The sequence below is a fragment of the Amaranthus tricolor genome, chromosome 5, assembly GCF_026212465.1.
Source record: "Amaranthus tricolor cultivar Red isolate AtriRed21 chromosome 5, ASM2621246v1, whole genome shotgun sequence".
NCBI lineage: Eukaryota > Viridiplantae > Streptophyta > Magnoliopsida > Caryophyllales > Amaranthaceae > Amaranthus > Amaranthus tricolor.
In genome coordinates, this window is record NC_080051.1 from 25346243 (window position 1) to 25370940 (window position 24698).

The following is a 24698-nucleotide window of genomic DNA, read 5'->3' on the forward strand; positions in this document are numbered from 1 at the left end:
GATGTCTAATTTTTAATCTCATGACACGAATAACTTTCAACTATATTAGGTAAACCAAATTAGTATTTAATATTATCATGATTAAAAATTATCTTATATCTCACCCCTATTATTCTACAGTTAAGAAAACCAATTTCAATTATCTTTCACATACCTCTTCTCTATAAATTTTATCTTATTTCTTCGTCTTTTAAGCTTTTTAGAGTTTCAAATTTTTCATCTTAATTTATTTTGAAAAGAGATCAATGTGATCGCAAGATGGGTAAAATAAGACCAAAATAAATATTAAAGTCTTTAACTTTTTGAAACTCAAATCCAAATTTGAATTTAAATGATCGCAAGATGATCGAAGGGTTTAGAAAATGGCTAGTATGATGAGTTTAAGTTCTACTAGTGAAAGCTCGTGATAATTTCAGGTTTTATGAGATTAAGTCATGATGGATTCAAATTTAGCGGTCAAAGTCAAGATGAATCTAAATCAAGGTCAATGTGATGTCCGAAATGAGCTATCAAAAAAGTATGATTTATGTTTGCAAAAAGATAAGTATAAGTTGCTAAGTAACTCAAGAGGAAGAGAAAAAACGTAGAAGAATCTTTATCTTAGAGTGTAAAGATAGATTAATATCTTAGACGTGTGGGGATGTGTAATGAAGACGCAAACCCAATGAACCTTACTTAGGGTTAGCTCAAATTCAACCATCATGAAAATCATAGCTAAGGTTTTCTACTTTCAAGCTTTTAGACTTAGTTTTAGATATCTTAATTTATCAATTATTTTTTTTTAATTTTTCGTGTTCTTTTATTTACAAAAATAGTTCATAATTTGAAATATAAGTACTCGGTTCATATATGAAAAAAAGAAAGAGAAAAATTTATACCCTAGCTGCCTTCCTTTTTTTCTCTCTTCTCTCTCTAAAAAGCCTATCTCCATAGTTGGTTTAGGGCTATCATTAACCTTTTGGTTGATGGTAAGCCCTTAATTTCCATGTTAAGCTTTTCCAATATGATTAGAATATATTTTTGTCCTTCTCCTACAAGAGAGTTGTTTTATCCATTCATTGGGTTGATTCTACCCATATATAGGGTTTTAATCTCTCTCATCATGAGAGTTTGGGTTATGAATTTTGGTCTCTAGTTGATTTGTTGGTAGAGATAAAAGTGATAATGCAGCAGACACCAAAATTGCAATTACCATCAACTACATCAAATTCAATTTTATCTCAAGATTACAACAGATCGAAAGACCCCTTCGTAGATGGTTATATCAAACAACAATGTGGAAGAAGATATTCAAAATTGTTAGATCGCATACACAACGATCGTAGTTTTGTTAATTTTGAATTATTTTTGGTTAAAGTTGTTATGTATTTGTTAATTTTTATCTCTGATATAGATGTCATATGACTCTTTATTAATAAATTAAATATTATTAAAAAAAAAAGTATTCGGTTCATATGGTGAAAAAAAACAAGGGAATTATATGATCAAAAATGAGAATTTGAGAAAAAATATTCCTATTTATCAAACCCTAAGCAAGTCTTAATTGCGTTCTTGGAAGCCTTATAAATAATTTAGTGGTGACTATTTTGAACTTCATACTTTTTGGACACTTATAGTAATAAATCAAAACCACTTTTCAAAGTCCATATTCTAAGTACTTTTATTGCAACCGAGTTGATCACAAAATCATTGTCCAAACATGAATCATCGCGTATTCAAGAGTTGTCGCTTTTTTTCTCCTCAAATCCTGATTATAATTTTCAATGATTGGAATACATTGGATATGATGATAATAATACATTTAAATTTGAATTCTTTCTAATTTATTGATCGGAACACTCAGGAGGAGGGGTAGGATGCCTATTTTTATCATTACAATAATCATAAGTAACAAAATGATGCTTAACAATTTCATAAGCTTTTTGTTCACTAGAATTTAATTCCCAATATTTTTGGGTGTTCCACCAATAATTGGGAGAGTTGCATGGCACAATACTTGCTGATCTAGCATTACTAATAGGGCATCCATCAATGTTAAAGCCCGTAAAATAAGCCCTAAATGGGGCATGGCTCCAAATTATTTTGGTCTTCCCTCCATCAGTTGCCCAACTTGATCCATCCCATATACTTGCTTCTATCTTCATTGGTTTTGATGGGTAGCTTACTCCAATATTTATGTTGTTTTTGAAATATCTTATTGGTATGTTGTCAACAAAAAACCTATTAATAGAGTATTTATTCAAAAAAATTTATTAATAACTAAATTATGCCAATTTTATATCAAACACACCCTAAACTATTGATTTCATACATAGGATTGATACTAAATATTATTACTATTCGGAGGTAGGTTAGAGAAGAAAGACGATCAATTAGCTCTTTTTATAGGCGGTTAAATTTAAATCCTTGTCAAAAGTGAAAAAGAAGATTTCAAACAATAGATTAACCTATGATTCACTTTTCAGTATTTTCAATTTGTATTGTTTCTCTAAAATCATAGGTGTTTTTTATCTAAATAATTTTACTATCTGATTTTACATTCCAAAAGATACCATAAAAAATCATGTTGAATATTTATAAATATCGATTAAGTAATCCTATAGTGGGAAACAATAACTTTTATAACCAATGGTTGTTAATCTCTAATTCTGTGACCAGTAGCGGATGTAAGGAGCCTATTTTTAGCGCCCACATCAAATTATAAATTATATTGAATTTCATAAAAAAATATTATCAAAATTTTAGAAGATCTCAAGTAAAAAAATCATAGCCACCCTTCCATTTTTTCATGTCAGTCTAATCATTAACGACTCCATAATTAAAATCCTGGTTTCAACTATGCTCTTGATCCAAACCCACAAAAATATTTGATTATCACAAATAAGTAAGAAAAATATTTTCTTTCTTGTTTAAGTTTGATGATGATGTTGTTTGATTTTGAATTCAGTTTTGTAAACTCCAAAGATTACATGTGAGTTAGTCTCTCACATTAAAAAAACAGAAGATAATACGTCATTTATAAACTTGTAAAGTAAATTTTTGTCAATTAATTTACTTATCTGAATTATTTAGACTCATTTTCTAAATTTTATCAGATATATATTAATACATTTAAACGACTTGAGGCAATTAAGCAATAATGATACTTACACAATGTGTTGTTGATTCCAAAGGATCTTGTAGGTGTGAAAATCCAGAGTTGGATCAAACCAAAGATGAATTCTATGTTCTCTACCTCCATATCCATTTACAAACACATTAGTTTGCAATGTTATTGGTTTATTTTCTCTATTCCCCAAGAATTCAAAGTCTAGCTCGTCTTGCTCGTGACCTCCTGAACTCAACTGCAAATCAAAATTTAAATTTAATTAATCGTAATGGGTGTAATTCATACGTGTCTGTTTAGTTTAATACTTTATCGTTTTATTTACGACTTTCTTAAAAAAAAAAAGGTATATTAGAGAATCCCTATAATAAATGAGAGTTTGTAGGTGAGGAGAATTGTGTTAGCTTTTGATAGAGTTGGTTTTTTTAATATGGTATTAGAGTTAGCGCCTAGCATATGATAAGAGGTACGCGTTCGAATCTCAACCACCTCTTATTTAAAGTAAAATATTTAATATCATGTTATGTATAAGGAGAATATGTGCTCCACTCACACTTCTAACCCAAAGGGCTCTTATTGAAAGGGGCGTGTTAAAGTATAAAATATTTTAGGACCTCAACCATTAGCTTAAGCTTTTAATTAAGTTATTTCTTGACAAACGAAATTGTTATAAGGATGAAAGAGAACTCTATAAATAATAATTATATAAGTAATAAATATATATTCATCATTTAAAAAATACTATACGTAATATGCTGTAACAACTCCTGCAGAATCATATGCTGGCAATTTTAAACTGACGCTAAAGAATCCTGATCCATAAGCTCGCTTCGATTCGAACCCAGCACCTCCTACATTAATATTTTCACATTCTCTATATAATTAGTCGCAACAATGAATTTGTCTACCAGAAAACTAATGAGCAACGTACATCTACCGAGACTTAAAAACATTTTTTTGAAACATTGTAAACATTTTTTGAAAATTTGTTAAAATACTAATCAATCTCGATTAAGTTATAATAATTCATAGTATTGGATAACCTATTCAAAATACACCCAATTATATTAGTGAAACACACAGCAATACTTTGGTTCATTTTGAAAAGGTTAGCTCTCGTATAAATTATTTTGAATTAATTAATAGTAGAGATTATTTTAAGTAGATGGTCAATTGAAATTATTTTAAACATATTTTCCAACATTTTTAACACTATACATTAATACATTTCAAGTTTACAACATATCATCTTTATCGTATCATATTATAAAATTGTTCTATATCTTTATCAAATTGTTTTAGATGGACAAACCATTAGGGTTCAAGACAATGATATTATATATATATATATATATATATATATATATATATATATATATATATATATATATATATATATATATATATATATATACATATATATATATATATATATATATATATATATATATAAGCATTTTCGCAATGGTATTTTTGAAATATCCATGCAATAATAATTACACTAATTCTTAAATGAGACGGTCTTACTGTGAAATCATCTCTATAGGGCTAACCCAATATATATTTTTTGTCTTAAAGTAATCACTTATACTATTAATTAATGTGATTACTTATAATTTTAAAATAATAATTTTTTATAGTTTTAGTGTGATTACTTATAATTTTAAAATAATTATTTATGATCTTAAAGTAATGAATTAAAGAAATGGCCTAATTATGTAGAGCCATCACATAATAAGACGGTTTCATACAAGACGGACTATAATTAATTAATGGTCTAAGGTACTTCCATCGTATAATTACATGAAGTACATACTACGATAAAAATTAAATTATTTTAAATATCAAGGGAGTGTTTGTTTGGGAAAAAATTTTCGTTCATTTTAACTTTATAATACATTATTCTTCAATTAATTAAACTACAAGTAAACAAAAGTGCTTTTACTTTTTAATATTTTCTCCCTTCTTAATAAACTTAAAAATTTTTATGTCAAACAACAAAAAAATAAATAAATAGCATCTCATTTGAGAATTTATATATTACGTATTATTTATTTATTAATTGAAAAATAAAAAAATAAAATATAATTATGTGAATGAAATAACATCTAGCTAAGATATAATGAGGAAAAAATTATAACCCGACGTATTCGATAAAAAGATCTGAACTTCTGAACCATTATTCACAACATTTTCATACCCCCAATTAACACTATAATTCTCATCAAAAATAGGCTGTTCCTTGGAACTACTAAATAATCCGCCAATAAAGAGCATGACAATTACTAGTTTACCGGTTAGATTATACGATGCCATACTATAATTAGAATGGAAATTTTATTTTTTCTTGATAAATAGAAAAATGAATTTTTGAAGCGAAATTATTAGGTAATAAAAAATAGTTGATAGAATTTACATATGCAATATATATAAAAAAAGTGAGGATTTTCAATTAATATTATGTATGAATATATATATATATATATATATATATGTATGGATGAGAAATTTCAAAGTGTTGCATGGACGTCAATTTAAGGCAAAGAAAGTGTGAGTGTTAATTATTTCATGCATTATTTGCCACCTTTTATGTCCTACACGTAAAATACTACACCCATTATTTTGGATCCTATACTAAGATCATTTTTAATTCAACTGATTTCTACTAATTAAAAATAGATCTTTACTGATTAAAATTGATTTTTATTGATGGTACCTGATTTTCACTGATTAAAATTGATTTTTAGTTATAAATTATAACTGAAAACTGAATAAAATTAAATTTTATTGATTACAATCGATTTTTACTGATTATTTATATTTTAAAGTGAACTAAATAGGAGCTTTGTGGGATCAAGGCATCAAGCTATTCAAACAAAAGGTTTGAAAATAACCAAGTGTAGAGTGAAAATTTAGAGAATTATAAACATTACAATGGGCAAATATTTCTCCTTTGCCTATTTTTCTTGCTAGTCTCTGCTAACAAAATTGCACTATTTTTATGTTTAAATATCACTTGTAATTTTTATTTTCTATATTCTCTCTATTTTTAAATATTTTACTATTTTAATCTACTATTTCATCCGTTTATATTTTAATTTATACATTACTAATCATATAAAAGTTAATTTGTTTGATGAATAGTGTGGTAGTTAAACTAATGTGAAAGTAAGTATATTTATGATTAGGCCATTGGAGTATGTGGTTAGTGGTGTGATAAAACTTTTAACAATTACTTTTGTGAGAGACAATCTCTTAAAGAGACGACCTCAAGATAAAAAGCTCCATATTTTTATTTTCTCTTTAATTTATATTAACTAGGCTATTTACCTTATATAATTAATGCATTTCTCAGAGTGAACCCTCTCTCACGGTGTGAACTTTTAAAGGCTAAAGTGGTTATAGTGGGAATTTGATTGATTGATGACCTAAACATAGTGAAGTACCAAGCAACATTCTTCCGCCTTTAACCTCTTTCCCTTTTAATTACAATCTCTTCGGTCCTCAGATTCTGTACCCTCGTTTTCCTCCACATCTCAACCATAACTCTCATTTTAAAACATAGATAGGGTTCATTTCTGTCTTTTAGTGTCATGAGAATAGGATTTGAACCATAACCAGATTTCTTTATTCATCTTTAAATCTCATTTGCTTTTCCAAATCTTTAAATTTCTCTTCTATACTTCTTGGATTCTGTTTTACATTATATAATCCCTTTACACATCTTCTATTGTTCACCCACTTGTGCTTTTTCTTAATCTTTCACCCCACTTGCTTTTATCCTTGCTTATATCTCTATTTTTTCATCAGGGCATCTGGGATTTCCCCCCTTTTTTGCTTTATTTTGATTGATTTTGTATTTTCTCCAATAATTTTCATCTGGGTATTATTCAAATTGTTGTACAGATCCTTATCTTTTTCTGGGTTTGTTTGTTGTCAATGGGCGCTTTGGATGATGGTCATTATGATGTGGAGCTTAAAAATACATTGAAATTGGGTGTTGAAGAAGAAGAACCAGAAATTCAGGCTGCTGTTAGAATTTTGTTGCAAGGTTTGGGTGAAGATATCAATAGGGAAGGCATTAAAAAGACTCCACTTCGTGTAGCTAAAGCTCTCCGGCATGCAACTAAAGGTTGATTCTTATCTCTTGATCTTTTTTGTGCTTCATTGATTTCATTATACTTAAACTATGATGTTTTGTGCTCACTGTTTAGGTATTACTTGTATTGAATACGATTGTTTGTTTATAAATGTGTATAAAGATAAGTAATTGATGATGTTTTAAGTGTTTTTCGAGGGTAATATAGCTTATACTTCTATACAAGTTAGTCTTCATTTTGCTTCACGTACTCGTGTTCGATCCTTGATGTCCGGACATTGGTATGGCACTGAAAACACTTCATTTTCGGTATAAAATTAAATATTTAGACGTATTTGACACTTGGACACGTACCAGTATCCGAGTCCAAGTAACATAGATCATAGGTTAAGGAGAGGCTGAAAGCGTACATGTAACTGGAAAGGAAAACACATGTTTATCCTGTCCGGATTTAATCATGTTTATAGCATAAGTAGTGGTATTGCTTCCTTCATATTGTTATTGGAACCTCTCATATGTAAGGGAGGGTGCCACGAAAAGGAGTAAGTTTATAAAGGCATTTAAGGGAGAGTGTTGACTCTATATTGTTGGGATTAAGACTTTGGCATTGTTGGCCGTAAAGAAAAACTTATGAGGCGGGGATACAAGGTTTTCTTTTCTTAGGTTTATCATACATTGTTCTTGATTTATGAGTAGGATATACTTGTTTGAAGGAGTGGGGAAAATTGGAGGAAAGTGATGACATTGCATATGGAATTGGATGAGGGAATCTTTCTTGTTACAAAACTTGGGTATATTCTTTCCTCTATTTTTCCTCTCTTCATTGCCTTCGCTCCTTTTTTGTCTAAAACGTGCACATGATGATTGTTACCAAAGGTTAATCGGAACAACCTCTTTGCTACCCTTATCACCGAAAAGGATAAGGTTGCATACATCTGATCCCCTCAAATCCCATTCTAGGCGGGAGCCACTTAATGGCATTGGGTTAATGTAATGTGAATGTGATGCTCGAGAAGTTGACAGTTGAAAGTTCGATCATAGCCTTGTAGGTGGGGTGTTAACACAAAATTGCTACCAAAGGTTGTAATGAGATTACTTGCAAGGCATGCATGCTTTAGACTTTAATGTTGACATAGCCAATCTTAGATGCATAAATACTCTTTAAGTGTAAATTACACATTTCATCATCACTCAACTTAATTACCTTGAAGGTTAGTAGTCAAAGAATTCACAGTGACCACACGAGCTTATCATGTATGCATGACGATGGTAATTGATACTCTGTATTTCTTACTCCAGGTTACAAACAGAATGCAACAGACATTGTAGAAGGTGCTTTATTTCCAGAAGCTGGTCTGAACAACAATAGAGTTGGCCATGCTGGAGGAGCTGGGGGTCTGGTCATTGTTCGTGATCTTGACCTTTTTTCATACTGTGAATCGTGTTTGATACCTTTCCAGGTGAAATGTCATGTTGGTTATGTTCCATCTGGGCAGCGGGTTGTCGGCCTTAGCAAGCTTTCTCGTGTCGCCGATGTCTTTTCTAAGCGCCTCCAGGATCCACAGCGGCTTGCCGATGAGATGTGTTCAGCTTTGCACCAAACCGTCAAGTCAGCTGGTACCGCTGTTATTCTTCGTTGCCGCCATTTACATTTTCCCTCATTAGATTCTATGATCCTCGACTCATCTGCCGATGGGTGGATCAAAGTTCTAGTATCGTCAGGTTCTGGAATTTTCGAAGATGTAGATGCTGATATCTGGGCCGAGTTTTTTGGTCTTTTGAAATTAAGAACCTCAATAGTCGATAAAATTCAGAAGAGGAACTCGGCCAATCATTGGTGCCCATCTCAGGCTTCTACCGTGAATAACCTTCCATTGAGTGTCGGAAGTGTGAATTCCGGTATGATTAGTGCAGTCACTTCGATTCTTAAAGCTTTGGGTGAAGACCCACAAAGGAAAGAGCTTACTGGTACTCCCGCTCGCTTCTTGAAGTGGATGGCTAATTTTCAGAATTGTAGAGTCGATATGAAACTGAACAACGTCATTTGCAATAAAAGGGTACCTCAAAAATCAAACGGCGAAGTAAAATACAACACGCGGATTCATTCTGAGCTAAGTTTACCATTTTGGTCGCAGTGTGAACACCATTTGCTGCCATTTCATGGTGTTGTGCATATAGGTTACCTTCCGACTGACGGAGTAGACCCAATTGGAACGCCCTTACTGCAGTCAATAGTGCACTTCTACGGATTCAAGCTGCAGGTTCAGGAGCGGCTCACTAGACAGATCGCTGAAACAATCGCGCCTCTTCTTGGTGGGGATGTAATAGTTGTAGCTGAGGCAAGCCATATGTGTATGATTGCTCGGGGCATCGAGAAGTTTGGAAGCAGCACGGCTACAGTTGCAGTTCTCGGTCAATTTTCAGTTGATGCTAAGGCTAGGGCATTGTTTTTGGAAAGCTTACCGAACACTAAAGATTATTAAGGATGACGGTTATATGTCGTCGTATGCTTCATCTGGGTATCTCATTTTTCAAGGCAAGACAAGGCAGGTGCCATTGCCTAATGTCATACAGGTTGAGAAAATTGTGTTTTTATCTATCTGTTTTTTCTTACCTTATGAATGTACCTCTTAGAAGAGGATTTGTAGGGCAGATGTTATATTGTTCTTATTGATCAGCCATTCAACTTCCTTACAGAGAAGTGGATATTTACTTTTCATGATAGTTTATACACATAATTACACATAATAATTTCAATGAAAACTGAGCTCAAAAAGACCTTATCTTCTTTTACATTTGTTCTGGTTATTTTATTGTGTAAAAAACTATCTGGGTTTTAAATTGATTGTGCGCTTTCCTCCTGCCTTCTCCCTCAAGGGGTACGTGTATGGTATGTCTGCTATCTATTCCTTCGGACCCTGACTCTGTGCGGAACACTGATCTGATGACCACGACTATTTTATTATGGAAAAAGTAGCAATGCTACTTTCATGATCCATCTGTGTTGGAAATTCGGACGTTGTAGCCCAGGAAAGGGTGACATGTAGGTGATCGACAACTAGCTCAGTAAAACTTAGTCACATCCACAATCAAGATTCAAGAAACCAATCTTTTGGGATTAAGACTTTGATATTGTTGTGTAGTCGAGGAAAATGGTTTAAATTATGTCCCCTGGTTTTTCCCAAGTGTTTGCTTGTATACAGTACATTATCAGCAGCTTAAAAGCCATTGCAGAAATTCTTAGTAAACCAAAATGGGGACACTATCATGGTTACTACAAAAACTGGCCAAAAGACCCCTAATTCTTCAGTAAAGAAGGGTTGACAAAGCAGAAACAACAGAAGCAGACTGAAATAAGGTACACCTTCATGAGACAGTATATAGGTATTATATTTTTGATTGTTTTATGGTATGATTTCTGTGTTGACCAGAAGGTATATTTAGGTGTTTGGATGAGTTTCCGGTATGATATATTGGGTCTAGTTAATTTTAGTTCTTGTGTGTATGTAAATATTTTGACAAACTGATTTGAATTTATATGCGGGTTATTTTGGGTCAAGTCGAATCATATTCAGTTTGAGTTATTCTGTTGTGACTCAAAATACTTAACTCGAAAACGATTTAATGACCCAAATAAACACCACTACTTCTAAATTGAAAAATGTGGGAATATTGCCATATTGGGTTAGCCTGGTCCCCTTCCACACTTCTAATAGGAATATGATTCCCAACGCCTATAAAATGAATAAATTTCCTTTTTCCTGTTGTATACACATATTCTATAGCTAGAGCTAGTCTACCTTTCAATAAAAGAAAACAAAATTATACCTCATATTATACGGCTCATCTTATATGAGAATGAACCCATTATATCATGAGACGAGTCTATATAGTTAATCAATTTTTGTAATTGATTAGTTTAAAATTTCAAATAATTACTTTAACATACTAAATATATATGAGTCAATTTAATAGAAATTATGTCATAAAACCATCTAATTTAAGAATTTGTATATATTATATACATGCACGCATAATCTTCATTTAACACCTGCCGATTTAAGTTCAATTATCACTTGACATAAAAATCGAATAATAATCTACAATACTAAGTCCCGCTTTTTTAGTTTGGTTGCACAATAAAATAATAGATGATGAACTAAAATAAGAAATTCAATTCCATACTCTGGTTTTTTGACATTTTTTCATTTCAACTATTTTCGTGGCATCCATTTTCCATCTTCTTTTTTCTTATTTTCAGATGATCAAAATTAATTAAGAAGGATTCATGATTGTGTACAAGAAGGTTAGAAATGGATTGTGATGTTACCGATCTCTACCCCTTAACAAGTCTCCAAATTGGGTAAGTTTCCATTTGAATATGTTCATTGTTGTTTGGATTTTGTCCTTTTTTCATTTTAATTCTTAAATTGATATTAGTTGTGCTGAATCGATTTATAACAACACCATTCCATGAACCTAATGCCATTTGATCGTCTCCCATTAGGTTACATTTTCTTTATTAATGATAAGTTGATAACAATTACAAAGAAGTTGTTTTTAATTGATGGTAGCAAATATCTGTGCAACGTCACATTATACAGAGACAATTTTGAGTCTTGATTAGGCCTTAAGGGCCCTGTGATTGGATCGAGAACATAACTCGTTTGATAATTAAATCAAATTGTAATAAAATTGGTGATGAAAATTTGATGTAATTTTAATCGGAAAGTTACTTAATAAGGTTTATGATAATGCTTGTTTTGCTTTGATAAATTTTTAAGTTATTTTATGGGGTAATGTTTTTATTGGGAAGAAAATGTACAGGTTGTTTGACAAATGGTTATTTGCTTTTTTAATTGACTTGTTTAATCAGCTGATATTATTTGTTGTTTTTATATAAGCCAACTATTTAGAGAGATGTTTGTTAAAATTAAGTATAGTTAGGTATTACATGTTGGCCGTTTGTTAGGGAAAAGTGAGCCAACTAGATAAAAGTCATTGAAAAAGTGTTTTTTCAGTTTGACATAAAAGTTAATTTCGCTAAAAAATCATTTATTAAACACTTTTTTTTTTAAGCTTTTTGACTCCAAGCAAAAGTCAACCCTAAAGTCATTTACCAAACCACCTCGAAGTATTTAAGATGAAAAATTTATCATCATTAGGGATTATTACATAACAATTTCATGAAATTCAACACTAATTATGTATATTGTCTTGCAGACCTGTGGTAAACTTAATAACAGCGCTTGACATATTATATTGACTATTGAGTATCATGGAATATGTAGTTAGTTACAATAAACCATTTCAATGCAAGTTCATCTTGTTGTTGGCAGGGATGTGCAATCATATCTTTCACAAGCATACCTGTTTTTTGCAATCTATAGCCATAAGTTCTTGATTCTAGTTGATAACCATTCATGGCGAATGCATAACAACCACTCGAAATCCACCCATCTAAGAGAGTTGTTCGCCACCAAGGTCATTTCCTTCCTTTCGTTCCCTTTCTCTTATGCGTATATCTGTACTTGGCTACGTTTTGTTCATTGTGGTTTTTGCATTAACACAGTACAGGACATCACCCTTCAAAAATTCAAGGGCCTTGTTGAGACGGGTTAGTGCAAGATACAAAGACAACTCTATTTCTTCAAATGATGAGAGGAAGAAGTTGTACAGATGGGTGTCTGTTGTCAATTCTCAGAGATGGAGAGCTAAAGCTTTCTTTTCTTTGGTGGATTTACATGTAGCATTGCATGGCTTCATTGTGTTCGAAGTTCGTTGGGAGGATATACGCGGCATCAATTACATCAGTGAGCTTCAGGTATGGCTTGCTAGTTGTCTTGCCCATGGCGTGTTTTGGGTTTTTCGCTTTCATTTGCAGGTCGTTCTTGAGTTGAGGGTCTTACTTGGCCACATCCTCCTTATCTCCTTTGACAAGGGTACCATTTGTTGTTTTCAACCTTCCCTTGACCTGATTAAGTTTTTATGGACGGATATAGTGGATATGAATCATCGTCGTCGTCATCATCATATCCACTATATCCCATCCATAAAAGCTTAATCAGGTCAACGGAAGGTTGAAAATAACAAACCATACCCTTATCAACGGTTAACATGAGTTCATTTCTGGATCCGCCACTGATGATGACGATTATGATTATATATTTACTTTGTTGATTACAGACAGATATATCAATGGCTTTTGAAGTGAAATCAATGAGGAAATGGGATTTTCACAGCATTGATCAAGCTTTTACTTGTATTGAATCATGGTTCTCAGGATCGCGATCAGAGAAAGTATCACTTTCGAAAAGTCTAATGATTCTCAACGATAAAGTTCCTTCACAATCTCCTCGTAAAGTTAAAATCTCTTTCAAGGATCTCGTAGAAAATGGGAAGCACACTAAGAGTTCTTCCATTGATGATCTAGATCTCAAAGAATGCAATCAACATTCGAGTGATCCTTCAAAGACACCGAGAAAATTACAGGAAAGCGACTTAGAATCTGTGCATTATAAGCACACCCTACTCAAATTCTACTTTGATGACAGAGACCTTCCTTTTACATTCAAAAGGATAATAACATCGGATCTAAAACTTCTGACTTTGCTCGAAACGGGTCTTCCTTCATGGGTTATCTTCCTTCAATCATACCCTTTATTTTGCAGCGTTTATCGACCATGGATGCGGCCTCTAGTAAGAATGCTTTATGTACTGATATCTCTAGTTACCTGTGTCATTGGTTTTTATGATCTCTATAAGAATGTTCCATTGTTGAAAGACACTGCATCACACATTTGTGGGCCATTAATCGATTGGATAGAGGATTGGGATATGATTTCTCGAGTCAGATATCTTGGAACGATGTTGTTCATTCAAAATTTCGAGAAAGCAATGCGATGGTCTCTCAAAATTGGTCGAGTTTTGAAATTGATGTTGTTGATATTAACAAAACCGTTGATGGAACCCCTTCAAGACCTAATGGAATTCACTTCACCTGTATGGGTTCTGTTCTGTGAAGTAGGATTGGATTTGTACAGGAGCGTCTCATTTGTTTTGGTGTTTATATCGGACTTATTTCTTAACCTACTTGAGCTTCTATTCTCGCCGTTCCAGCTTCTGTACTCGTACATATCAACTATAGGTATGAATTTCTGTATTACTTTTGATGTCTATTTCTGTTTCTTAGATTCCATTGTAGCTCATAAACTTTACCCTCATAGATGGTTAAGTTAATTAGTGCTCTATTTACTAACATTACAATTTGAATCTGCAATCGGAAACAACCTCTTTTATATAAGGGTAAGGTTGCATACATCCGAACCCTCCAAACCCCCAGTGGGAACCAATTCTGGCGTTGGGATGATAGAATGTGTAATGGAATGTGAATGGATCCTAGTTTCCATTCCATATGAGAAATATACCTTTATGTTTTACATATATCTCATTGGCAGCAACCTCCTTATATACTTTGATAAGGGTTATGGTTTGCTGTCTTTCAACTCTCTATAAGCGGTTTCGTATTGCTTTTCTATAAAGGTATGAAGTCTCCCAAATGATCTAACCTAATATATATTTTTTCCACCTTTCAACTTTTGGTGTGCAGTTTCATTCTTTAGCCCTATCTTTGCTTCCCTTTGGGAACTTTGTCGCGTTCCATTGCAGATCTGTTCTTCCAGTGCAGTCTCTTTCTGCTGTAGGATGTACGAGGTTTTCCAAACGATGGTGATGCTCACAGTGAACAGGGTTGTGGAGGTCAGTAATATGGCTACAAAATTATCAAAAGCGAAGCCAACTACGACAGAAGTTTTTAAGTGGAATTCTCTCTTGAAAGACCTATTTTCAAAGGTAAGCTAATAGTCTTTGCTTTTCTCCTCAAGACCACAGAGAAGTTTAGTGAAAACTCGGGACATTGAAGTTGTGCAAGAATCACTCGGCTTTTGCAGGTGTTCCGCTCTCTCAGGAGTATCTCATATGGGTTGATTGTGTTCTTGGATACGTGCAATCGCCATAGACTAAGGTGTGTTTTTCTTCTCGGTTTATTTCCGACACCTTTCCCTTACAAATACATAATTTCTAGAACTTCTATCACTTATCAATATGTATTGTACTAAGCCTTCAAATGAACCATTTGTGTATAACCTTGGATCAACCAACGGAGATACATAGCCTATTCCTACATTTACTCCTCAATCCCTAACACTAGGTTTGGATGGGCGGAAATAAAGTAAACGGAAGTGAAAGAAAATGCCGGGATAGCATTTCCCTCATTTGGATACATGGAACGAAGGGAATCGGAGAGAAGTCTCTTACATTTTGTACACGGGAAAAATTTGAAAAGGAAACTCAACAATCTACCTCCCCTTTCTTACCCTCCTCTTCCCTCCCGTTCCTTCCCTTCCTAAATCGCTATCCAATCACAACCTAACACTATTATCTTACTAACTGCATATTACACTTATTCAAATGCAGCACCTCCAACTACCTCAACGAGTTCATGAGCCGCATGTCTGAACTACTATCACCAGGATTAGAAGCTTCTTCACAAGCCCCTCCACCATTAGAAGTTTCTAAAGAAGCACTTCCATCATTGAGCTTGGAGAATTCTCATCAAATACTTCCCGAGGAAAATTGTCTGCAGGTAATATTCGATGCACTTTCAGAACCAACTTATTCCAGATTTAGAAAGTTTCGGGTATTGTTGTATAATCATTTTCTTATATTAAAAGAATCTTCGTTTGAAGTTCACGAAACCATGCTAAACTGATCATCATATCATATTTCATAATTCATGTTTCAGTCCCATGAGCCTTATAGTTTTCACAAGTACAAATTTGTAATCCACATTTTCGAAATTCTTATCTCTTGCAGCACATTTCGCACAATCAAGAACATCTTGATTGAACAGCAAGTATCAGGCGCCAACCCGCCTGCCGTGTCACGAGTAATGTATCAAATGTCCTAATGACAAATACAATTTCTTTGGTGTGAACAGGCACAAATTCTGTTTTTATGGTTGCACAGTTGTAGTAGACTTGTAGTTGGTATCTCCTAAGGAATTCTGTAACTATTACTTCAAGTTAGCCTTTATAGTTAAATTCTTGTAAAAATTTGTAAAAATGCTTGGAAATTTTCTGTAAATTCCATGTAATATGACTAAGTATACTACAATGTAATTAGAATGTATTCCCTGTATTCTCTTTTAAAAGAAGCAAATTTTGATAAAATGTAATAAATTCACAAGTTTCTCTAACCATCTTAGATGGTTGTTGTCAACGTTGTCGATTCACAAGTTTCTCTAACCATCTTAGATGGGTTGCGAGGACCCAAAATTGTGTTTGATAGATATATATATAAAAGGATACCAGAAGTCAAGGTTACAAAAAGGTCAGGAATACGAACATTATATATCCTAAAAAATATAATTGGATAATGACTAAAACTTGTTAAAGTCAAAACTAGACTTGCATTCAACCGCGTATTGACATTGGGGCATGGGAATGCCCAAGGCACCACCATAAATTATAATTTGTATTGAATTATAAAAAAAATTGTAAAAAAATGTTGAATTTGTTAGGTAAAAAATGTTGTGACCCCTCAAAATTTATTTTTTTTTTGTCTAAATATTTCTTTTGATAACCCTATAGTTAAAATCCTGGGTCTGTCACTTCTTGGTGTTTTTTTTTTTTTTTTTCGTGTTGTTATCTAAATGACGTTCCAACAACCGAGCCTTATATTTTACATCATGAGTGTTAGTATTTATTTAAATTTTATTATCATCAAAGAAACCTTGTAATTATAATGATCTATCATGTAATGTTTTATATGGTTCAATGTTGCTACAGTTGGGGATGGATGATGGTGATGTGATTGATGCAATGCAGCACCAGACTGGTGGCAATAATGGAGCTTAATTGCAAATTAAGGGTTTATAATCATTTGTCCATAACAGAGTTGAGTTGATCAGCACAGTATGTATTATTTTTAGACTAATCTATGTGCCGACAACAATGATCTCTTTCTTGTTAGTCTTTTGATGTTTAATCATCAACAATGATCTCTAAGTTTGGGTGCATTGATCTTAACTTGTTGGGTTAATGAAAAATTGGATTATATCAAACCATCTTATACTCTCTTTTAATTAGTATGACTAGAAACAACTTTAATGTCTGAGATACTCTTGTGAAAAAACATCTTCGATGATATGATATCAAAACAAGCACATATATCAACACAAATTGTATCATAATTCATGTATGAAAAGTGTCTCACGGTGAGACCGTCAGAGACCGTCACAAGAATTTGTGATGTTTTTTAGCCTCACTTAATGCCAAACAATTTGTTGAGCTATTTGGTAAAAAACAGAGTGATGCAATGGCAATTGGCAAGTTAAGGTGAGTATTCTCACATGCCCACATAAGTTGGAAATATGGACTTATTAGTAAGACCTACTACTTAGTTTGTGTACAATTTAAGGTAGTGTTGTGTACATTTAACTTTTCTAAACCCTAATTAGAGTCATTTAAATGTCAAAAGGGCTAACAACTTAAATTACTAAAGGTTGACATTATTGATTCAACCTATTGTCGATTCTCTAGTAATAAATCTCATGTATCAATTTACTTGACGAAAAGAGTTATAACAAAGTACCTAATAGATGACGAGATGTAAATTATGTAACGAAAAGGGTGAAAGTGGGAGATAATTATGTAATAAGGGTTGATCAAAGGTGAAAATCAAAGTCAATTGGCTTTACGAATCAACCACTACAACGAGCCAACCTCAGAGTTCTCCCGACAAAAGCAAGAGAAAAGTTCTTTTCAAAAAGCAGACGATAAACTTCCAGTATTTACACGAAATCTCCAGATAACATATCATGTATTCTATAAGGTTCAATGTCACTAGCGGAAAAGGAAATAAAAACGAACGCCTTTACTCCATAAGAAATAAATCTAAGACCCTTGAGTGTATACAATGTTCTGCAAGTAGCAAAAACCAATACAAGGTATAAACTAACACGGTGAAGAGAAGAGCTAGGCTAAACGGATTATCGATTTCATGAAAAGTGAAAACTACACATCTTGGACATTGTACGAATTGTTAACCATGCGTTTCTTACCAAGACACGGCACATTAGGCGAAATATTTGAAATGCTTAAGCTGGTAACTGGAGCTTTTTGTTGTTTTTCCAGCTGCAGGGCAATGAAAAATTGTCATGTAACATCAAGAATCTTGATTCAAGTTGAACGACTTCGAATCAAAAAGAAGTGTAATATCAATCAGCGTTTTACCTCTCGAAATAATAGTAAAAGAAGTCAGCGTACAGCAATGTCTGAACAATCCCAGCTAACCATGCTGCAAAATTTGATAAATGAAAACAATCAGTGGATGAAAGAATGTAGGTATCAAGCTACGTGAAGAACGGAGGACAAAGTTACAAGTTTATAGATTCACTTTCTCCTGAACAAGATCAAATACCAATGCCGGAGGTGGAAGAATTCATGCAAGCAAGGAAAGAGAAGAAACCGAACCGCACGGCTTTCAAACAGTAAGCTACACGACTTCCGGCCCAACCATAGAGATGACCGAAAAAATTTATCTGTAGAAACACTGGAAGTCTGAAAGCATACTATGATGGACCTCAATTCCTCATGTCTCCCCGAAGTTTTCCCATACCACCCACCCCAATCCTACCCTCGAGCCCAAGAACATAGGTGATCCCAACAACCTTACATTGTTTATTCAGAGGCTATAACTTTAAAGACCCAATAGAGGTTGCTGACTAAATAATTACAGATTAGACGGTTACTACTTGGGAAAGTCTCATTAGAAGTCTCTCTCTATCAGTAAAAGACAGTAGCTCAAAAAAGAAGAGTTTTTATGTTGTCCAAAAAGCACTTGAAATTCTACCTAAAAAGTTCAGTTTTCACCCCTGCAGCTATAAGAAAAGTCTCTTCTAGCACCTTATGGACTTTAGCTGAGCTAATAAGCCACCAGCCTTTTTTTGCTAGGGTTAGCATAAAAACCAGTCCTAGTAAAAACAACCATTTCAGTTTTCTTTAAATTGTTCCTTGGCTGACATTCCCAAGCAGCTGCTAGAAGTTTAGAGATGTATAAAAGCTCAAGGCAGGTTGAATTTTTTAATAGCTTCCTTTTCATAAATATTGATCAGTGGGCTGCTAAATCTCATTCCACTAATTTTGTTGTAAATCATATCAAGACAACATGAGGGAGAAGGTTCACTAGTTTATTAAGATGAAGCTTTCCTCAAAACATAGGCTATCGTTTGCTAGCCTATTACTCTTGTCCTTTATGTTAGCTGTTAGTACTTCTGTTTGGAGTCCCTTTTCATTAATGAATTTCCTTTTATTTTCCAATACAAAAATATAATTGCTTCCTTATTTGCTCACAAAATGAATAAATTAATCAGCACTGAATGCAGCAAATAAAGGGAGAAACGGTGAATTTTAACTCTAAAAAGAGAATTTTTCTCAATCTTACCCTTGAATATATATTAACAAACCACATAATAATTGATGGTAGTAAGGAAAGAAAATAGATTTTTAATAACCATACGGGTATAGTATAGAACTTTAAAAAGGTCATATATTTTTACCAATGCTGGGGACACACTATAGAAACCCAAAAGTTCTCTATCAACCACATAAACCCTTTTTCTCTTTATGTGCACTATCAATCACATTTTATTACAACTTACATTCAACTGCTGTCAATATCGATGACAAAGTCAATATAAACTTCTTTGCAGCCATGCGGGGCCGAGTAGATTGTTCCTTATGTATCAAAAAGCTGTAGTAGCTAGTAACATTCTCCACCATCTCTTCCAAAAACAGTCAAATCTAAAAGATCTGGCTGAAGAACATATATATTTCTAATTCCAGGAAAAAAAGGAACCAAATCTGTTGTATGCTCAACACCAAGAGACTACCACCAATATCATGGCTGCATCATGCTTAATATGTTCAATATTTTCAAGATGTATTCCAATAAGGACAAACTCAAAGAAATGCTCAAAAAAGAAACCCATTAGTCAAAATCATCAAACATGAAATTACAATGTTCCATATGTTGGTTTAGCAAGTCAAGGGAAACTAAAATAGCACAAGGTCTGACAACTAAGTGATAAGTGTAACAATACTCTATGCTAAACTTCACTTTAAAAAGTTAACAGGAATATGTTCAGTAAATTCATTATAGAAATCAATACAACGTGGAGAGAAGAGAAAGGAGGCAAGCCAAAGAGAAAAACATACGTATCCAGTGGACATAGTGAGGCTCAGTGAAGTAGCGATAAATCCAGTTAAAGATGTACAATGCACGGTATGCCCTGCAAGAAAGATAGCATTAATTAAAAATAAATACAGCAGAAAAGGTTCACAAAAAAAGAGAGATTTGTTCAATAAAATAAACAAACAATGAGAAAACTGAATTACAAGTCCATAAGTTAAATAATTTGCCTGTCATTATGAGTTCCAGTAGCCAGCAGCAGGCAAACAAACTAAGGGTACAGTTCTGCGTTAAGCAGGCTTTCTTTCTTATTAATTTTTCACTTTTAAAAGATTATCATTTACTCAGCTACACTTCCCGTAACCATATCAATCATCATTCTATACAGGGAAAACATTATCAAAACAGAAGAGAACACAACAAGAAAAAGAAGCATACCCAAGAAGAAATACATATTGTCCAGTGAGGTTGTCAATGTTTCTCGTTCTCTGCAACAATACAAGCTGTGGAAGTATGGCAACTGCTTCCAGGTACAAGGAAAATGTCCACATTACCTAAAATCGTGTAATAAAACATATGAGAAATAAGAGAGAAGCATCTTTTTCCTTATACATAAATTCAAAGTTCATAAAATTAAAACTAAAAAGCAATGTCAATATGTATAATACCTCTTTAAAAGTGAATTTCTCGTTGATAAGACAAGCCAAGACTAAGCAAGGTACTACCAATAACCAGTGTCGGAAGGTATCTTGGTCCTTGTCATACGACCTTCTGACAATCTTGTGACTTCTCATGTACCAGACGATAGAAAAGGAGCTGCTGAGAAATATTAGTTTCATGACAGTGTTATACAGCGAGATGAAGTCCGTAAAGATATCCAAATAGCGAGTTGCAAAAACAATTGCATAGAGTTCTTGTGTCTTCAAAGAAACACCTGCATAGTGAAGAAGTACAAATCTTAAAGTGTAAGTTGAAAATATTAAAGACCAAGTATATAAAAAAAATAGTATAAGAGATGATTGCAGGGTAGTTTATACCTAATCCATAGATTAAACAAGTATCATCAATAGAACAAAAAGATTCAAATCTAACTTGATGCAAACTTAAGGCAATGATTAGCCAATATAAACACATTTACGGTAAATAGTATGAATGATGATGAGATTGAACGTAGTTTGACAAGGATAATTACTTGATAGTATTTATAATCATGTTTGTCCTATTCTAATAAACTTTTTCACAAAATTTATTCCCATCATCATTGCTTAGGAGACTAATATTGGAAGGTTATGGAAAATTGTGAACATAATCACAAGTTTAATAGCACAAACTTCATTATTGTGGGAGTAACAATAGATCACATGGAAATTAAAATCAAAATTCATTCCCGTCATCACCATTTACTACTAAAATCAAACAGATCGTTACAATACTTCTCATGACATAGAGGTACACGACAAATAAAAGATATTAAAAAAATTGGAAAGCAACAACTGTAAAATCCATCACATTCCCAATGTTAGGGAGTGAAAGCCGCAATCAAAGCCACCAAAATAATCATTATCCAGCTGAATAGATTAGAAATGAAGGAAAGAATTGGCATTATGGCAATGTCTAAAAGGAATATCTAATGGGAGGAGAACAAACTTTACTCCTCTCAAATTGAGTCTTACAGCCAACTGTAGGTAAAAACATTAAAATTTTGCATGCACCAAATCCCCCCTTTGAATTGAATAACTGAATTTTGCTTAATGGCTCACGGATGACTGAAGTGCATTTTGTTCAATATCAATGAACTTTCTAAATAAACCTCAAACAACAACAAAACCTTGAGACGGTGCAAAAGGCCAAATCCAAACTTCAACCTCCGAGAACCATATATGTAAAGACAACTACCATAGCCAACACAACCAATTACTGACATAAAACCAACATAACATCGTACCACCATAAACCACCAAACACAACCTTCAACATCAAGCCAAAACTAAAACATTGTCAAGCATTGTTAAAGACATACTGAATCATAAATAATCAACCTTAACAAACTCGATAAACCCACTAAGGTGGGCTATTCAAGCTAAACCATTCTATTAAGCTTTCCTTGTGTGATCTATCAAAGCCAAAGTCCAGCTCAAAAAAACTACAATCAACAGCAATGTTCCATTACCTCAATACCATTAAGTCGCTCCTACCTATAAACGCCGTGAAGGTTCATTCCAAAAGAAATTGCTTTAAGCCCACCCTTGCCCATTCATAGACTAAAATCCAATATCACGACCTTCATTCCAATGTAATCTCCATAATGCTTCCTCAAAAAGCTAACTACACACCTCCATTGAAACCCACTTCAACTAACCATTACAAAATAAATACCCAAAAGGCCAAAAGCATCGTCAACCCAAAAACCTCATCATCACAACTGATTCACAAGTCTAGTTTCGCAAATTAACCCAAAAAAAAAAACTTTAAAAAATCACGAGCAAAACATTAAAAAATGCAACCAATCTACAAAATCCCAGAAACAAAATTTCATAGAAATTAATAACTGTTAAGCTACATTAAATGAAAGTAACATGTACAATAAGAACTAACAAAGGAGAAAAAGTACCAGCACAAGATTTGATTGTATGGATCTTGAGAAGCAAGACAAGAACACTAGCCAAATGGGTCATATCACCAGCTAATCTGAATATATTCATCTTGTATAATTTGGATCAGAAACCAAAACCCACCTCCAAAAATATATAATAATGTAGAGATCAACACAATTATACTCTAAAATGATACTGATGATTTATCCAAATTAGATCTAAATGATACGATTTGGGGTTTGAAACGATTTAGGGTTTTCCACCTCGATTTAATGTTTTCTGTGAGAAAATTTCTGCTGATTCAAATGTTTGGGGAAGTAATGAGAGGATGGGTAAGACGTGAAGGAGAAGAGAGAAACAGGGTAATGGTGGTGTGGTGCAGACTCTCCCAGAGACGTTAGAAACCCATTTTCCAATTCTTAGAGTCGGAGTATTATTCGGTGTCAAAAGTATTTTCTATTGCAAAATACACTCTACACTCTTCAATGGAAAATTGCTAATTTTTTCCTTTTTCATTAGAATCCAACAAATTGGAATTTGTATACTTCTAATTTTGGTTAAAAACTCACTTTGTGTATATGTTTTATATTATTTAGCCTAACTTTTTATTTTATCTAAAAACTCATAATATTCTTATATTTTTATTGAATTTTTTTACAATAATTTCAACTTTTGATTAAGTATGAATAATCTCAATTAGAGTGATTATTTATAATGCACCAAGATAACCTTTTACTTATACAACAACTCATTTTGCAATAAAAAAATAAATACAAAATTAAAGTATAGAGTAAAAAAATTAAAATATGTTAAAAATAAATACAAAACTAAATTATAGAGTTAAAAATCATGTAATTTTTTTCTTTTTTAACTTTTAATTTTTTTATTGTAGCAATTAACCTTTAAAATCGATTATCATTTGGACAACTATATTCTTAGGTAAGTATCCAAAAAATTGAGATTATTCAAAACTGGTCAAAAGTTAATATTATTGTAAGAAAACTAAAAAAATATTGAATTATTCTAGATAATTTTTTCTTTTTATTATTATTAATGGTATAGAGACATATACAAATAAAATTTTCAAAGAATTTTGCAAAAGAAAAATACTCTTTTATTTAAGAAAAACTTGTAAATGCTATATTTTTTAATAAAATAATTACTTTAGATAACAATATAACTTACTAAAATTTATTTAATTTAACTCTTAAATTTTACTGAAAGATATTTTGGATGGTCTTCTAAAATTCACTTAAATAAAATAAACTAACTATTTATGAATGAATTGAGTTTATTTTGAGTGGATGCAAACTAATTTATTTGTTTTAATTTTAACATAATTCAAATTTAATAATTTAATAAATACTCCATATTGATGTAAAAAATATTTTAAAGACTTACTTAGTTTAACTTAAAATTCATATAGGAAAGTAAATTATTATCATGCACACAATCAAATATAGTCTTATAAATAAATGATAGTCAAAGATACTTTATTGGTAAAAATATTTGTCAAAATCGAAGTTCATGCCATTTTTCTTTAGCCAATAATTAAGTTTCATTTGGCAAAATCTTATAAGTTGCGGCACTTTTGAATTTTCCAAGCTTTTTATTAGATATGATGTCAACAATATATTATATACTTTGA

The 24698-nt window shown here is 32.5% G+C and overlaps 4 protein-coding genes across 4 annotated transcripts; 2 read left to right on the top strand and 2 right to left on the bottom strand.

The window, feature by feature from the left end:
- Positions 1-1823: 1823 nt before the first annotated feature.
- On the bottom strand, positions 1824-5422 carry LOC130813616 (xyloglucan endotransglucosylase/hydrolase protein 2-like). The gene is made up of 4 exons (XM_057679452.1): positions 5248-5422; positions 3854-3954; positions 3151-3344; positions 1824-2220 (listed from the first exon to the last, which is right to left on the bottom strand). Exons 1-4 carry the CDS (start codon positions 5420-5422, stop codon positions 1824-1826), a joined length of 867 nt encoding a protein of 288 aa, XP_057535435.1.
- A 1116-nt stretch (positions 5423-6538) lies between these two features.
- Positions 6539-10000, top strand: LOC130813083 (GTP cyclohydrolase 1-like). Its single transcript, XM_057678804.1, has 2 exons — positions 6539-7238; positions 8505-10000. Exons 1-2 carry the CDS (start codon positions 7046-7048, stop codon positions 9686-9688), a joined length of 1377 nt encoding a protein of 458 aa, XP_057534787.1. The 5' UTR covers positions 6539-7045; the 3' UTR covers positions 9689-10000.
- A 1286-nt stretch (positions 10001-11286) lies between these two features.
- Positions 11287-16292, top strand: LOC130813084 (uncharacterized). Its single transcript, XM_057678805.1, has 8 exons — positions 11287-11568; positions 12545-12689; positions 12778-13029; positions 13392-14352; positions 14815-15056; positions 15155-15228; positions 15681-15849; positions 16080-16292. The coding sequence occupies exons 1-8, from the start codon at positions 11519-11521 to the stop codon at positions 16110-16112; spliced, it is 1926 nt and encodes a 641-aa protein (XP_057534788.1). The 5' UTR covers positions 11287-11518; the 3' UTR covers positions 16113-16292.
- Positions 16293-18022: 1730 nt separating this feature from the next.
- LOC130813085 (ER lumen protein-retaining receptor) lies at positions 18023-23548 on the bottom strand. Its single transcript, XM_057678806.1, has 7 exons — positions 23068-23548; positions 21125-21390; positions 20895-21010; positions 20483-20556; positions 18500-18563; positions 18328-18400; positions 18023-18187 (listed from the first exon to the last, which is right to left on the bottom strand). The coding sequence occupies exons 1-6, from the start codon at positions 23156-23158 to the stop codon at positions 18364-18366; spliced, it is 648 nt and encodes a 215-aa protein (XP_057534789.1). The 5' UTR covers positions 23159-23548; the 3' UTR covers positions 18023-18187; positions 18328-18363.
- Positions 23549-24698: the final 1150 nt, after the last annotated feature.